The sequence below is a fragment of the Pongo abelii genome, chromosome 6 (assembly GCF_028885655.2).
Source record: "Pongo abelii isolate AG06213 chromosome 6, NHGRI_mPonAbe1-v2.0_pri, whole genome shotgun sequence".
Taxonomy (NCBI): domain Eukaryota; kingdom Metazoa; phylum Chordata; class Mammalia; order Primates; family Hominidae; genus Pongo; species Pongo abelii.
The window spans coordinates 102493594-102508100 of NC_071991.2; the positions used below are offsets into that span (position 1 = coordinate 102493594).

Sequence of the window (14507 nt, forward strand, 5' to 3'; positions counted from 1 at the left end):
CCAAAACAAACAAACAAACAAAAAACAGTATATTGGGCATCAACTTTTGAGATCCAGCACTCCTTGTGTGGACTCAGGGAATTGAATGGTGAGCCTGACCTGTCCTTGGAAAAAAATCTCAAGACACAAATAAAATCGCCTATTGTCAATTGGCTATTGTCAAGGTCAACAACCCTCAGGTCGCTAACTTAGCGACCTCTTCTCTTTAGTGTCTTACTCAACCTCTTGGCATTTGACATGATCTATGAAAGGCTTTCTTCTCTTGCTTCTGTGTAGTCATTCTCTGCTGCTTTTTCTGCCAAGTCACTGGCCATTCTCCTTCAACCTAACTCTAAATAAATGTTGACTCTTCCCTTTCCAATCTAATCCAATCCAATCTGTCAGCAAATTCTGTCAGCTACATTTCCAAAATAGATCTCGAGTTTATCCTTTTCTCTCCATCTCCACGGCTACCACGATGATCTGTTACTGCTAGCTATGCATTAGCCCCTTCCGGGTCTCCTGGGCTCCACTGCAGCCAGAGTGAGCTTCAGAAAACAGAAACCAGATTATGCCTTTCCGTCACTCAATACCCTCCAGTGTCTTAGCACCACACCCAGAATAAAACCCAACCTTCAGACTCTGTTCTACACGACTCTGACATTCTGGTCCTTGTCTGCTACTCTGAAGCCCTCAAACATGCCTTGTTTGTTTTTACTCTTCTGTGTTCTCTGCTGGGACACTCTTGTGACAGCTTTTCACATGGCTTGATCGTGTATTTGTTTACGTTATTTAACCTACCAGAACATAAGCCTCAAGAAAGCCAGGCCCTTATCTGTCTTGTTCACCACTGCATCTGCAGCATTAAAACAGTGCCTGGCATATAGCAGGTGCTCAGTAAATATTTTTCAAATAAATGAATGAATTGAAACCATGTGACCCTGGAGAATGTAATCCAAGACACTCAGCCTTCAAGAAATAGGCTTTGATGAGATAATAAGTAGAAGACTGTTTCAATTAAAAATGAATTCTGGCTGGATGTGGTGGCTCATACCTGTAGTCCCAGAACTTTGGGAGGCTGAGGCGGGAGAATCGCTTGAGCCCAGGAGTTTGAGACCAGCCTGGGCAACATGGCGAAACCCTCATCTCTACAAAAAATAAAAAAAACAAATTAGCCAGACATGGTGGCTTATGCCTGTGGTCCCAGCTACTCGGGAGGCTAAGGTGGGAGGATCACCTGAGCCTGGGAGGTTGAGGTCGCAGTGGGCAGTGATCATGCCACTGCACTCCAGCTTGGGTGACAGAGGAAGACCCTATCTCAAAAAAAAAAAAAAAAAAAAAAAAGAACTAAATAATCCTAAAGTTATGAAGATCCTATTAATTTATTTCTAAATTTGAACTGAACCATTATATCTGCTGTGTGCTTATTTGTAACATTTCTACTCGATTCACAGAAACATGAAAAAAGAGAATTTCACTGAATATGGAGGAAATTTATCTACTCTTTGTGAGTCTCATGGATCTGCTCATTTGTTGGGGATAAACAAGAAACTACAGGTAGAATTTTTAGGAGAACATATGTGGTACCCACTCCATCTCTTCTACAAGCTTCCTTCTTTTTGCTTTCATGTATTTAAAGGTCTATTTCAAATGCTGTGGCTAAGGCTCTAAACACATTCGCTATTACCAATTTATTCCTCCTTCTCCCTTACGTCAAAATTGTGTTCAAGTTCACTGACTATGCCAATAAGCAGAGAACATCAGTGGTGTGGATTAAAATGAGAAAGAGCAATGAAGCTCACCTGCCCCAAGCACCTGTTATTTACTTTTCAGCATCCTACAGGGGATGGAAAAGACTTTTCTGCATCAAAGTTTAGTTATGGTATTGCAGCGAGTTTGAGACAAAAAACATATAACCAATGTAGTAGTTAAGGCACTCTGGAGTCAGACGTTGGAATTCTGGTTCTGCCACTTACATCGGCCTGATCTTGAACAAATTTCTTAAGTCCTCCAGGTCTCCCTTTCCTTGAGTGTGAGATAAAGATAATACAACTAGATATCACCTTAGGGTAATGGCATGATTAAATAACACATTAAAATGTTTAGCACATAGTAAGTGCTCAGTAAGTGTTTTAGCTTTATTGCTGTCATTTTTATCCAGCATTAGGGGAGTGAAAAGTGGGACCAGGTCAACCTGCTATGTTCTGGACGCAGCATTAACTTTAATTTGAGCAGTAGCAAGTTCAAAATATAAAAACTTGAAGTGAAGCAAAACATAGTCCTACTTAGTCATAGATTCTCTCAGTTGTAATGCTTGATTTATGGGATAATCCTTTGTTAATCAGTCATTCTGTCATTTCTTTCCTTTGAGATTTTCCTAGGGTCCATCATAAGGATTTCCTTAGCATCTATAGTGTAACTGCACTTTACTAGGGATGGTGGAAAAATGAAATAAGCAAAAACAATAGCAGACATTGTTTCTGATCATAAGGAACTCAAAAGATCATATCAATACCAGGAGTTAATTCTGGATTTGCGAAAGATTGATCAAATTCAAGTTAAAAAAATTCTACTAATGAAATAAAGTTTGCACAGATTCATGTGCTCTTGCCAAGTCTTATTAATTAATGCTATCAAACTTGACAAAGAATATGTTCAATGAGAATAATTTCCTTTATTTTGTACTTCTGATGTTAAAAAAATCTAGTCATATAAAAGACAACTAACAATAACCATAACAATATAATGTCAGCAAACAAATCTAACTTAATTGACAAAAAAACCCAAGCCCCACGCAATGGCAATCAACACCTTCAGAAAGGAAGTCTTGGCGGGATAATTAGCAGGTGATAATGCCCCTGACACTCTGGGAAGCCCAGGGGGCACTGACATCGGGAGGGACTAACTCTCTCTAGGGCTCAGAGGCACACATGTTTGTCTCTTCCTCAACCAGAGGTCATCTGGAGATAGACAAAATAAAAAGAACAATTGCAGGGAACCTTGGATCCTTATTAATTAGGCTCCCATGTGTAGCACTGCTGAGACATGCTGTTCTCGGTATCCAACCAGCATCAGCATCTGGATGTACACAGAAGGATGGGGTGCCAGCCAGGACATGCCATGCCTCACTCCAGGGGTGAGTTTCTGCCACTCATTTATTTTTCTGCTCAGCCTCTCTGCTTTAGCTCACAGTTCATTAAATTCTACTGCATCACCATCAACATGAAAAACAGCTACATGAAGGGCATTCAAAAATATAATCAGAAAAGGGAATAAAAAGCCCTCTCTGAGAAGGAGGAAAAAAAATCTAATCCTCTCTTGTCTATTGAATGACATCCAGGTTCTCTGGTTCTAAACCATTTTTTTTTTTTTTTAAGTAGCAGTGACATCCAAGGATTATCTCTGTCTGATGGGCGGGGTGTGCAGCCGTATGGCTTTCTGCTGAGGTGACTAGTGCCAAGTGTGGCTGACAAATTCTGTGGGATCTGTGTACATGAAGGTGTTATTTCTTTTGCCTTTTTTAAAAAAAATTATTTTGAAGTGGAAAGGACTGCAATTTTATGGACTGCTGTAAGATAACTTGTTTTACACTTTGCATGTACGTGTGATGGGGAAATAATCCCAATGGCTAGCTCTGTGCAAGCTGAAGGAGTCAACTTTCTACATGCAGCTGTGATTCCACAGAAGTCATTTCTGGGCATAAACACATATTTTACTTTGATAAAAAATTTAAATACAGAAAAGCATGAAATACAGTATAATAAACAGGGGCATGTTATATTTTACGGCAGTAGTTCCCAACTGGGGGCGATTTTGCACCCTAGGGGATATTGGCAATGTCCTGAGATGGTTTTGGTTGTCAAGATTAGGAGTGGGGTGGGGACTGCTATTGCTATCCAGTATGTAGAGGTCAGAGAAGCCACTCAACATCCTATAGTAAGACACAGAATGAGCCCCACAGCAAAGAATTATTCAGCCCAAAATGTCCATAGTGCCCGTGCTGAGAAACCCTGCTTTATTATAAGTAGTTATGTAACTACATTAGAAGACAAGGACCCCCCAAAAAATCCTACTTCTTTCATTTAGGCAAATCAGACAACTCACCATAAATGTTCACCCCAATCACAAAACTACAACCTGGATCTACCTATTATTTTTTTCTTTAATTACAATAGTCCAAATTGACTGAAAATACACAATTACTAAAAAGTAATAAAATTTTTTTTTCCAGTATAGGCACCTTGCACCTCCTTGTTTTTGTCTTACATACATGCCTGTGCACAAACACAGAGCATCATCCCCTGCCCTGTCCCTGGATTCTCTCTGGGCTGAGGTAAGGACCCACCACAGCTCTGACAAGACAAACAGTCACAAACATCTCCCTTTCCATAGTAATCACAAGTGAAAACTCTGGACAAGATTTCATTATAAATATCTGTAGCTTATCCCTCAGTTAATAATTGTGCAACTTTTTTTTTAAAGCAAACTTTGTTGTACCACTGTGCTTTCCACATGCAAGTTCCTTTAATCAACATGAAACTTTATGAGATAAACTATTATTTCCATTTTAATACAGAAACGGAAACACAGATGCAAAGTAACCTGCCCAAGATCACACAGGGAATAAGGTGTAGAGCTGGAATTTTTTTTATTTTTATTTTTTGAGACAGGGAGGGTCTCGCTCCATTGCCCAGGCTGAAGTGCAGTGGCACAATCTCAGCTCACTGCAACCTCCACCTCCCAGGCTCAAGCAATCCTCCCAGCTCAGCCTCCCAAGTAGCTGGAGCACAACACTATGCCTGGCTAATATTTTTGTATTTTTGGTAAAGACGGGGTTTCTCCATGTTGCCTAGGCTGGTCTCGAACTCCTGAGTTCAGGGTGATCTGCCCATCTCGGCCTCCCAAAGTGCTGGGATTACAGATGTGAGCCACTGCGCCTGGCCTAGAGCTGGAATTTTAATCTATCAGATGGATCCTAGAGAGGTTACACTCAACCACTAGGCTCACATGCCATGTCAATGCATCATGCCACAAATTGGGATGGACAGCTATGAAGGACAGAGATGCCTGCAGAGTGGAACTGGGACTCCCAAAGTAAGGCTTCTTGTTTCTGTTTCCCCCTTTCTACAACTATTCCTAAATAACCTTATGCATTCACCTAGGGGACTTTAGAAACAAACTAATCTCTTGAAATCCTAGATCTCCTGGGTAGAAGTTTAAAAACTGTCTAAAAGGCTGTTGGCACAGACGTAGGAAACGGACCCGAGGAAGCCATCCCTAATGGGGTGACACAGAACGTGGCTCCCAGAGCACTCCACTTCCATGCCAAGCAACGGGTCTCCCCAGCAGTGGTTGCACCTGCTTTCTACATCTGGGTTGTGAGCATGGGGCACACGATCAGGAGCAGAAGGACTGTGGCCAGCGGGGGGCTCCATGTTACCCTGTAAGACACTATGGCACAGGCTGGATGGACCTCAGCAAGGAACCCAGAGAGCTACTGGAGCTTCACAGCATTTCTAAAAGAGCTGCCATAGGGGCCTAATGTGAATGTAAACCAATATTGCAAAGCCAAGCCCTCAGGACTCATAGCAAATGTAATCATATTCAGGCCAGCATTTCTTGCCTCCAAGAGTGTGGGAAGCAAAAGATGAATCACAGGCGAAAGTCTGTGGGCTGACCTCAGCGTGCACATCCTCTGAGACAGGGCAAGAAATGAAGGCAGGAAGCACTTGACTGAATTGGTTTTCCCATTTTTCATAAGAAACACTCAACTTAATAAAAAATAGCCACAATTTATTGACAATCCTTTCTTTATTCCCTTATCATGTGCCAGAAAATGATACAACCTTTTTCTGTGTTCTTCACAGGAACTCTGCAAAGCAGGAATTGCCATCCTTATTTTATAGACGAGGAAAAGAAGGCTCAGAAGGTCATATAATTAGCTCAAGGTCAAACAGCTCGTAAATGTTAGGATTCTAACCTGCCTCTGTTTGACTCCAAAATTCATGACTTTTCCACTATGACATTCTATTTTTCACACTGGTACTGTGATATTGTGATATAATAGGAAATATGTATTTGGTCTTTATCCCCAGTTCCTGGCACAGAGCTCCTAAAACCCTTGTAATTTCCTGAGTGACAGGGGTGATAGGAATATCTTTCATTATATTTGGTCTTAGTCCTCAGTTTCCTGACACAAGAGCTTCTCAGACCCTTAGGATCTCTGTAGTGTCTTTTTATGCTAATGAGATGACTGGTGGCTGGGGTACATAGGCAGTTTCAGGCTGGGAGCCGGTCACCAGAAAGACCAATTGGAGACTGAGCCAATCACCAATGGCCAATGATTTAATCAATCATGCATGGAACCTCCAAAAAACCCTAAAGGATGGAATTTAAAGAGATTCCAGATGGGTACACACATCCACATGCTGGGTGAACCCCAACTCCACACAGGGACAGATGCTCCCGCACTTAGGACTCTTCCAGACCTCACCCTATTATCTCTGACTGTTCATTTATATCCTTTATAATATAAATAAACCAGTAAACATTAGTAAAATGTTTCCTCGAGTTCCGTGAGTTGTTATAGCCAATTATTGAACATGAGGAGGGGTGTGGAGACCCCTAATTTGTAGCCAAGTCAGATAGAAATGTGGGTAACTTGGGGACCTATTACTTGTGATTGGCATCTGAAGTGGGGATACAGTTTTGTGGGACTGAGCCTTTAACCTGTGGAGTCTGTGCTAACTCTGGGTAGTGTTTTTTTGGGTCATGTTTTTTTGAGACAAGGTCTCACTCTGTTACCCAGGGTAGAGTGCAGTGGCACCATCATAGCTCACTGCAACCTCAACCTCCTGGGCTCAAGTAATTCTCCTACCTCAGCATCCTGAGTAGGTGGGACAACAGGCACATACCAACATGCCCGGCTACATTTTAAAATTTTTTGTAGAGATGTGGTTTCACCATGTTCCCCAGAATGGTCTTGAACTCTTGGGCTCAAGCAACCCTCCCTCCCTTGGCCTCCCAAAATTTTGGGATTACAGGCATAAGCCACTGCGCCTGGCCCCAGCTACAGGTAGTTATTGTCGGAACTGAATTAAATCATAGGACACTGAATTGGTACCTGCAGAGAATCCCCTTGGTATGGAAAACTCACAATTTGGTATCAGAAGTGTTGAGTAAGCAACAGTTTTCCTTTAACCACAAATTTCTGAAGTCCCCATAACTGACTGGCTAAACACACACACACACACACACACACACACACACATTTTTTTCAATTTAAGTTAAATGACTAGTATACCAAGATCTTGAACACTGCCATGCACCCATCATGAGTTCACTTTCTGAACACCGAGAGCACAGAACTAAAAAGGTATATCCTTGCTTGGGAAAGAATCCTAGAATCTGAATCAGGCCACAGATGATGGCATGGGAGAAGCGGGAGGTGGCACACATGACAGCATGGCAGGAGGGGAAGTGGCACAGGAGAACAGAGTTTTGTGGCTGCTCAGCAGGAAGAATTGCATCCAGCTGGGGGCAATGGGGAAAGATGCCATGGAGAGAAGGGAGGAGAAAATGAAACTTAAGCCTCACATCAGTCACATCATCCCAGCAACCCCCTAAGGCAGGCAGAGTACCCATTTTACAGATGAAGAAATGGAGGTGAAGAGGGATGAGGTGACCTGCCCAAGGTCACACAGTTAGTGGGGGAGTCGTGAATTGCTTTGTCTCATTCCAAAGCCCATGTTGTCTCCTCTATATCAACAAAGTTCAAATAATGTTTTGTGGAGCCCTGGCAGGTGGGGGGTGAAAAAAGTCAGGAGAAGGCTGCGTCCATGTGGCTTGGACCCCTGCCCTAATTTTAACCTCAACAGCTCTGCTTCCCATATATATTTATAGATTGGGGTTCCATATAAGATTCCATTTGAAAGAAAGTTCTGCAGTTAACCACAGGGTGTTGGCCTGTGCCCCAAATCAGGCCAACACCCACCTAGCTTCCAGACCTCGGGCAAAGCACTGACCTCCTAAGCCTTAGCTTCTTTAATTACAAAATGGGTATAATATTAACACCCACGTCACAGGGCTGTTGAAAAGATTACATGCTCAAAGGGATGGAGGCCGGGCATGATGGCTCATGCCTGTAATCCCAGCACTTTGGGAGGCCAAGGTAGGCAGATCACCTGAGGTCAGGAGTTCAAGACCAGCCTGGCCAACATGGCGAAACCCCGTCTCTACTAAAAATACAAAAATTAACCAAGTGTGGTGGTGGGCACCTGTAGTTCCAGCTACTCTGGAGGCTGAGGCAGGAGAATTTTTTGAACTGGGGAGGCAGAGGTTGCAGTGAGCTGAGATTATACCATTGCACTCCAGTCTGGATGACAGTCTGACTCAAAAACAAAACAAAACAAAAAAACAAAACAAAACAAAAACCCCAAAAAACAAAACAAAACAAAAAACAGATATGGAAAGCACTTGGCACAGTGTCTGGCACTCAGCACACTGGCATTCGTATTAACTTGTGGAAAATAGCAAGGCCAGTCCTACAAGGAAAGAGAGAAAAAAAAAAAAAAGAATATTGCTATGGACTGAATGTTTGTGTCCCCCGCAAATTCCTATGTTGAAATCCTACCCGCAATGTGATGATATAAGGAGGTGGGGCCTTTGGAGATAATTAGGTCATGAGAGTGGAGCCCTCATGAATGGGATTAGTGCCCATATAAGAGACCTCAGAGAACTCTTGTTCTCTTTCCACCATGTGAGGACACAGTGAGAAGCTGGGCGTCTGCAACCTGGAAGACAGTCCTCGCCAGAATTTGACCTTGTTGGCATCCTGACCTCAGACTTCCACCCTCCAGAACTGTGAGAAATACATTTCCGCTGTTTATAAGCCACCCAGTCTATGATACTGTTATAGCAGCCTGAACTGACGTAGACAATCATGAAGCTATAGCAGGAATTTTTAGGGACACTAAAAAGTACTCCCCATAAAGAGCTGCAATGGTTCTAACCTCTGCTTTGCACTCTCTCCTGGTCTTGATAAATGTAAGTTTGTATTTGTACTAGGACACACACCTAGAGCTGAGGGAGGCCTTGATGCCTCAATTTGCTGAGTTGTGTTCATGTCTCCATTGCTGCTTGTCAGCTGGTTCAGCAAGAAGCTTAACGGAGACTGGGCTTTGAGGGACGAGATCAGTAACCCCAAACCCCCAAACTAATTTACTGGATTGCTCAGAGCTCCCAAAGCCATAGGCTGTCCCCTAAGCTGACTCTTGGCTCTTATGCCAAGAGCCCCAGGGTAGGGGGAGGCAGGTGTATCAGCTCTGCTAAGCCCCAGAGCCTCCTCCCTTGGCAATCTGGGACCTTTCCCCTGGGAAGAATTCTGCAGGGGACAGTGGGGTCCCATGTTTTGGGTCCCTTTCAGGATCCTTCCATCAAAGACTCCAGTGAATTAAGTTCTCAGTGAAGATTTTTTTGGTTTTGTTTTGTTTTTTTTTTGTTTGTTTCTCTTGAGACAGGGTCTTGCTCTGTTGCCCAGGATGCAGTACAATGGCACAATCATAGCTCACAGCAACCTCGAACTGCTGGGCTCAAGCAATTCTTCCCCTCTGCCTCTCCAGTAGCTGAGACCTACAGGTATGCCACCATACCTGGCTAAATTTTTTTTTTTTTTTTTTTTTTTTTTTTTAGAAATGGGGCCTCACTATGTTGCCCAGGCTAGTCTCAAACTCTTGGCCTCAAGTGATCCTCCTGCCTTGGCCTCCTAAAGTGCTCGGATTATAAGTGTAAGCCATTGCACCCAGCCCCAGTGAAAGTTTTGATGGCTTACAATAGAATGCAAGCCCCTGTTCCATGCCTATAACAGCTGCACATCCTTGTGAATTGAGTGAATGAAAATCATATTCAGGATGATGTAGCTTCTGCGTTCTCACAAGACACACAGAAGCACTGGTCACAGAGCTTCTGTGCCTGGTCACTGAACCACTGGCTGTGTGGGACCTTCTTGCCATGGCTCTGCTTTGGATTCTCCACCTGTCATCTCAGCTGGTGGCACTGCCACCAGGCTCTGACAGTTTCTCTTTGGAGAGGTTTAACCCTTTCTCTCTTCCAGGCAGTGGAGAGGGTCATTTGGTATAGAGCACTAAGCAAGAAGATCAGCTTGTGCCAGGCACACGACTTGCTCCTTTCCTGCTCAGTCTGCCAGAATGAACATGTCAGAGCTGGACGCACCCACAGAAGTCATCTCCCCACGGTAGGGACAAGGAAACCAAAGCCCTGAGACATCAAGCAAGTAGCCCGAGGACACAGTGCTGGCTGCAGGGAGGGGCAGAAGACTTGGCCTCTGACCAAACCTCCTCGTACTTTCTAGGGCCCTTTCTTTGCCTTGTGCTGGTTTGAAAGTCCTGGACTCATTCCCAGAGGTGCTCCGTAAGCCTGAATTCTACACATTATAAACACAAAATATGCCTACAGTACATACACAGATACAGATTATATATATGTAGATATGTATATATCATATACATACATATACACGTGTTTGCAGTTGATAATTAGTATACAGAGAGACTGTTAAAGAGCTTGGATAAGCTCAACTCCCTTTATTTTATTATAGAATAACGATAACTGAAGAGGTGGGGAAAAGTCAGAAATTCGGAGTGTGAGAAAGGGGAAATGTGTGTAATTTGCAAAAGCATATTCAATATTATAATTGCTTTGACTTTTTTAAGGCACAATCGAATGTACTTTGAAACCTTAATGGTAAGGAAGGCATTCAGATTTTATGTTCATCAAAAGGGAATACCGCTTAAATAAAAAGATTGGGAGATACTGTGCTGGACTCACAGCATATTACAGCTTTGGAAATTGTCTGATCCAGTTCCCTGCTATAGATAAGGAAACTTCGACCCAGAGAGGTTAAGTGACTTCTAGTCTAAGGCCAAATGGCTGTTTATTCATCCCTGAGGGGGGCAGCCACGTAGACTTAATCCGTTCTGTCCATGGCAGCTGCATGGTTTGTTGATGACCAACTGAAGGAATTTATTACATCAAGGATGTTTAGAGAGAGAAAGCAGTTCCCAACCCCACCTGGGATTTTTTTTTAACAAGGTGGATTCTTGGGAAGGGTGAATTGGAATGTAAGGTTTTACTGATGCACCATTTCCTTGGGGCAGCACCCCAGTGGCCCACACACTGGGCTGCGCTTGGCCCCAGCCCTCCTTTTTGTAAGTCTGGGGGAGACTCTCTCCTGGCCCTCTTTCAGGGGGAGAAAATGTCTGGCTGCAGGAGCGACTCCTTAAGCAGCTCTCCCCTCCCCCTGGTCACCTGCAGAGGCCATCACCGCGTTGGGCAGATGGCTTCAGTCTAGTCCCATCGACCGAGACAAGTTGCAGGTTTTCTCTCATTTGTTCTGACAGGACTGCGGATTTCAGCGGAAGGACTACAGCTCCTAAAACAGCCTGTGAGCAGAGGCAGCAGCCCAGGAAGACTTTACCCACAACCTCAGGCTAAGACAAGACACGGCCAGACCCTGTTGGGGAGCCCAGGGGAAGGCGACTGTCCCCAGGGCGGCAGCTGCAGATGTGCCCGACGGTGCAGGTGTCCACTTACCGCAGTGCGACTGGAAAACCTGTGGCTTGACGACCTGGTTACAGGCACTGCACACTACGAGATAGAAGTCGTCATGTGCTGGGTAATGGCCAAATAAGTGCATATCTGTGGGGGAAATGAAAACAAGTGTGTTTTGAAAAAGCAATTAAGTCTCAGAAGGTGTACAGTTTCCTCTTGGAATTTCTTCAAGGACAGTTTTTCAAACAACACGCAGAAAGGCAATAATCTTTACTAAAGGGAACTCGGTTTGTCAGAAGGCAACACCCCGCCTCTTAGAGAAGCAAGTGCTTCAGAGAATCCCTCCTCATTTCTCCCCTGGAAATGGACTGCGGCTGCTCCTGATTCAGTCTGTGGTGTCAAGGGGCTGCTCTGAGTCACATGCTATGGGAATCATGCTGTCCTGAGAGAACCCACATGTTAGCTGGGATTCACACACTGAGGCTCTATATATCTCAGGATGGGGGGAACTCCCCCAAACCCATTCCTGCATAAGCAGCGATCGCTCAGGGAAGTGAGAGGTGTCTGGCTGGGGACAGAAGAAGTCATTTGGCCTCGGCAGTGCCTAGGTTTCCCCATCACTTGAGGGACATGCTAAGGCTGAAGGAGTCTGCTGAAAAAGTGGCTCATTTGCTGCCATCATTACCCATTATTCATTCGGTAAATATTTACTGAGTGCCTGAATGTGCCAGGCACTGTGCTAGGTGCTGAGAAAAACTGGGGAACAAGAATGAGTTCTCTGCTCTCCTGAAGCTTAAGGGAGCAGAAGAGAGAAGCATTAGGCAGACCACCACACAAGTCATCATTGCCTGCAGCTGTGTTAGGGGCTATGGAGGAGATGCACGGGGTCCCCTGGGAGTGTGCGGCAGGTGGCCCTAACCTAGTGTGACGCAGTGGAGAATGCTTCCCTGAGGAGGGGGCAGGTCATCTGAGACTCCAGGATGAGTAGAGGTTAGGGAAGCAAAGGGCCAGGCAAGGGGAAGGCGGAAAGTTTGAAGCTGAAGCCAAGGAAGGAGGTTCTGTGCATGGAGGGAGTCTTGGGGCCTCTTGGCTGGAACAGAACAGGAGAAACAGCAGGGTAAGGCTGGCCAGGCCCAGAAGCCATGAACCTTCCATGCCCAGGTGAGCATTTTGACTCTGACTTTAATAACAATGAGAAGTATGGGGTTTTTTAAGCAAAGCAGTGACGTGATCAGGTGCATACTGTTAAAAGATCAGTTACGTGGCAATACGTCCGAGACAATGAACACATATGTACATGGATGTTCACAGCAGCATTACTCAAAATAGCCAAAAAGTGGAAACAACCCAAACACCCACCAATTGATGAGTGGATAAACAAAATACCACAGAACATTATCCATCCACTGAAAGGAATAAGTACTGATCCGGGCTACAGTGTGGATAAACCTAGAAAATATTAGGCTAAATGAAAAGAGGCAGACACAAAAGATCCCATATTGAATGACCCCATTTATATGAAATGTCCAGAATAGGCAAATCTATAAAGACAAAAAGGAGGTAAGTGCTTGCCTTGGGTTGGGGGGCCTGGATGAATTCGAGGGTGACTGCTAACAGGTATAGAGTTTCTTTTTGGGTCAATGAAAATGTTCTAAGATCGATAGTGATGACAGTCACATAACTCTGAGAACAGACTAAAACCCACTGAACTGTACACTTTAAATGGTGAACTGTAGAGTATGTGAATTACATCTCAGCTGGGTGTGGTGGCTTACACCTGTAATCCCAGCACTTTGGGAGGCAGGACGATCAAGACCAGCCTGGAAAACAAAGTGAGACCCCATCTCTAAGAAAAATGTACAAAAATCAGCCGCGTGAGGTGGCTTGTGCCTGTAGTCTCAGCTACTCAGGGGGCTAAGGTAGGAGAGTTGCTTGAGTCCAAGAGGTCAAGGCTGCAGTAAGCCATGATCATACCACTGCACTCCAGCTGGGCAACAGAATGAGACCCTGTTTCAAAAAGAAAAAGAAAAAGAAAAAGAAAAAAATTGTCTATCGTCTGTCTGTCTGTCTGTCTATCTATCTGACAAAAAAAGGCCAGTTATAGGAAACCCATGGTCACATCTTGTGCACCACCGGGTGGAGACAGGGCTCTGGCAGGCACCTCCGCCCTGCCTCCTTTTAGCTGACTGGCTTTGAGAGGGCAGCCATGAACACTGGCAGGGGTGATAGAGGAATTAAACCTCCTCTGGTTGAGAACCCCCACAAGCCTTCATCTGCTAGATTCAACCTGTGTCTTTAATGAAACCCCTCAAACACGATGGTTCCCCCAACCGTGATCCTAGGCCAGAGGAGGGGAAGGTTCAAACCCAACGAACACCTAAGGGAGGCTCTGTACTCTGTTCCCAGAGCAGCCCTGCTGCTTCAAGGGAAATGGAACTGGCAGGTTTATCACAGGCAAGGGGTGAGGCCCGCACTTGCCCTGAAAGAAGCCTGTGACTGAAAGAGTGGACCAGGCCTGCCTGGAGGCAGGTGACTCACACTGTAGTGGCCTCCCCAGGTTTCAGGTGCCCGAGGTGGCTGCTTGCCTCATGAAGGGTGACCAGGACACAGGCCCAACTGTATTTTAAAGGGCGTGGCCTGTCATCCCCCTCATCTCTCCCTACTGCCACTTCTAAGACTGGCACACACTGTCTTCTGGGAGTTGCTGGAGGGGAGCGTTATTAGTCAGGGCCTGGTAGGCAGGCGGGAGGCCTGTGGGAAGAGAGGCTGAGACAAAAGCCCGATGCTGGGCCCAGCCAACACCCTGTGGGCAGGCAGGACCCTCAGTTCAGAGCCTCAGAGCCGCGGAGATGACCCTTCTTGGGCCTTAACTGTTGACACAACTCTCGATTTGCTTTTAATTTACAGGTTATTTTTGTAACATATATTCATTTTTTAAAAATAAAACAAAAGGGATCCAA

At 44.8% G+C, this 14507-nt stretch overlaps 1 protein-coding gene across 17 annotated transcripts in view; it reads right to left on the reverse strand.

Annotated features, from left to right (window-relative positions):
- The window catches only part of ATXN7L1 (ataxin 7 like 1), a 266375-nt gene that overhangs the window by 166876 nt on the left and 84992 nt on the right, over positions 1-14507 (reverse strand). For all 17 annotated transcript variants that reach the window (XR_008527555.1, XR_008527549.1, XR_008527554.2 and 14 more), the window contains exon 3: positions 11590-11694. Coding sequence is in view for 13 of the 17 variants with exons in the window: in XM_024250039.3 (XP_024105807.1) it covers positions 11590-11694 (105 nt within the window). In the remaining 4 variants the exon portion in view is untranslated. The remainder of the gene's footprint in view (positions 1-11589; positions 11695-14507) is intronic.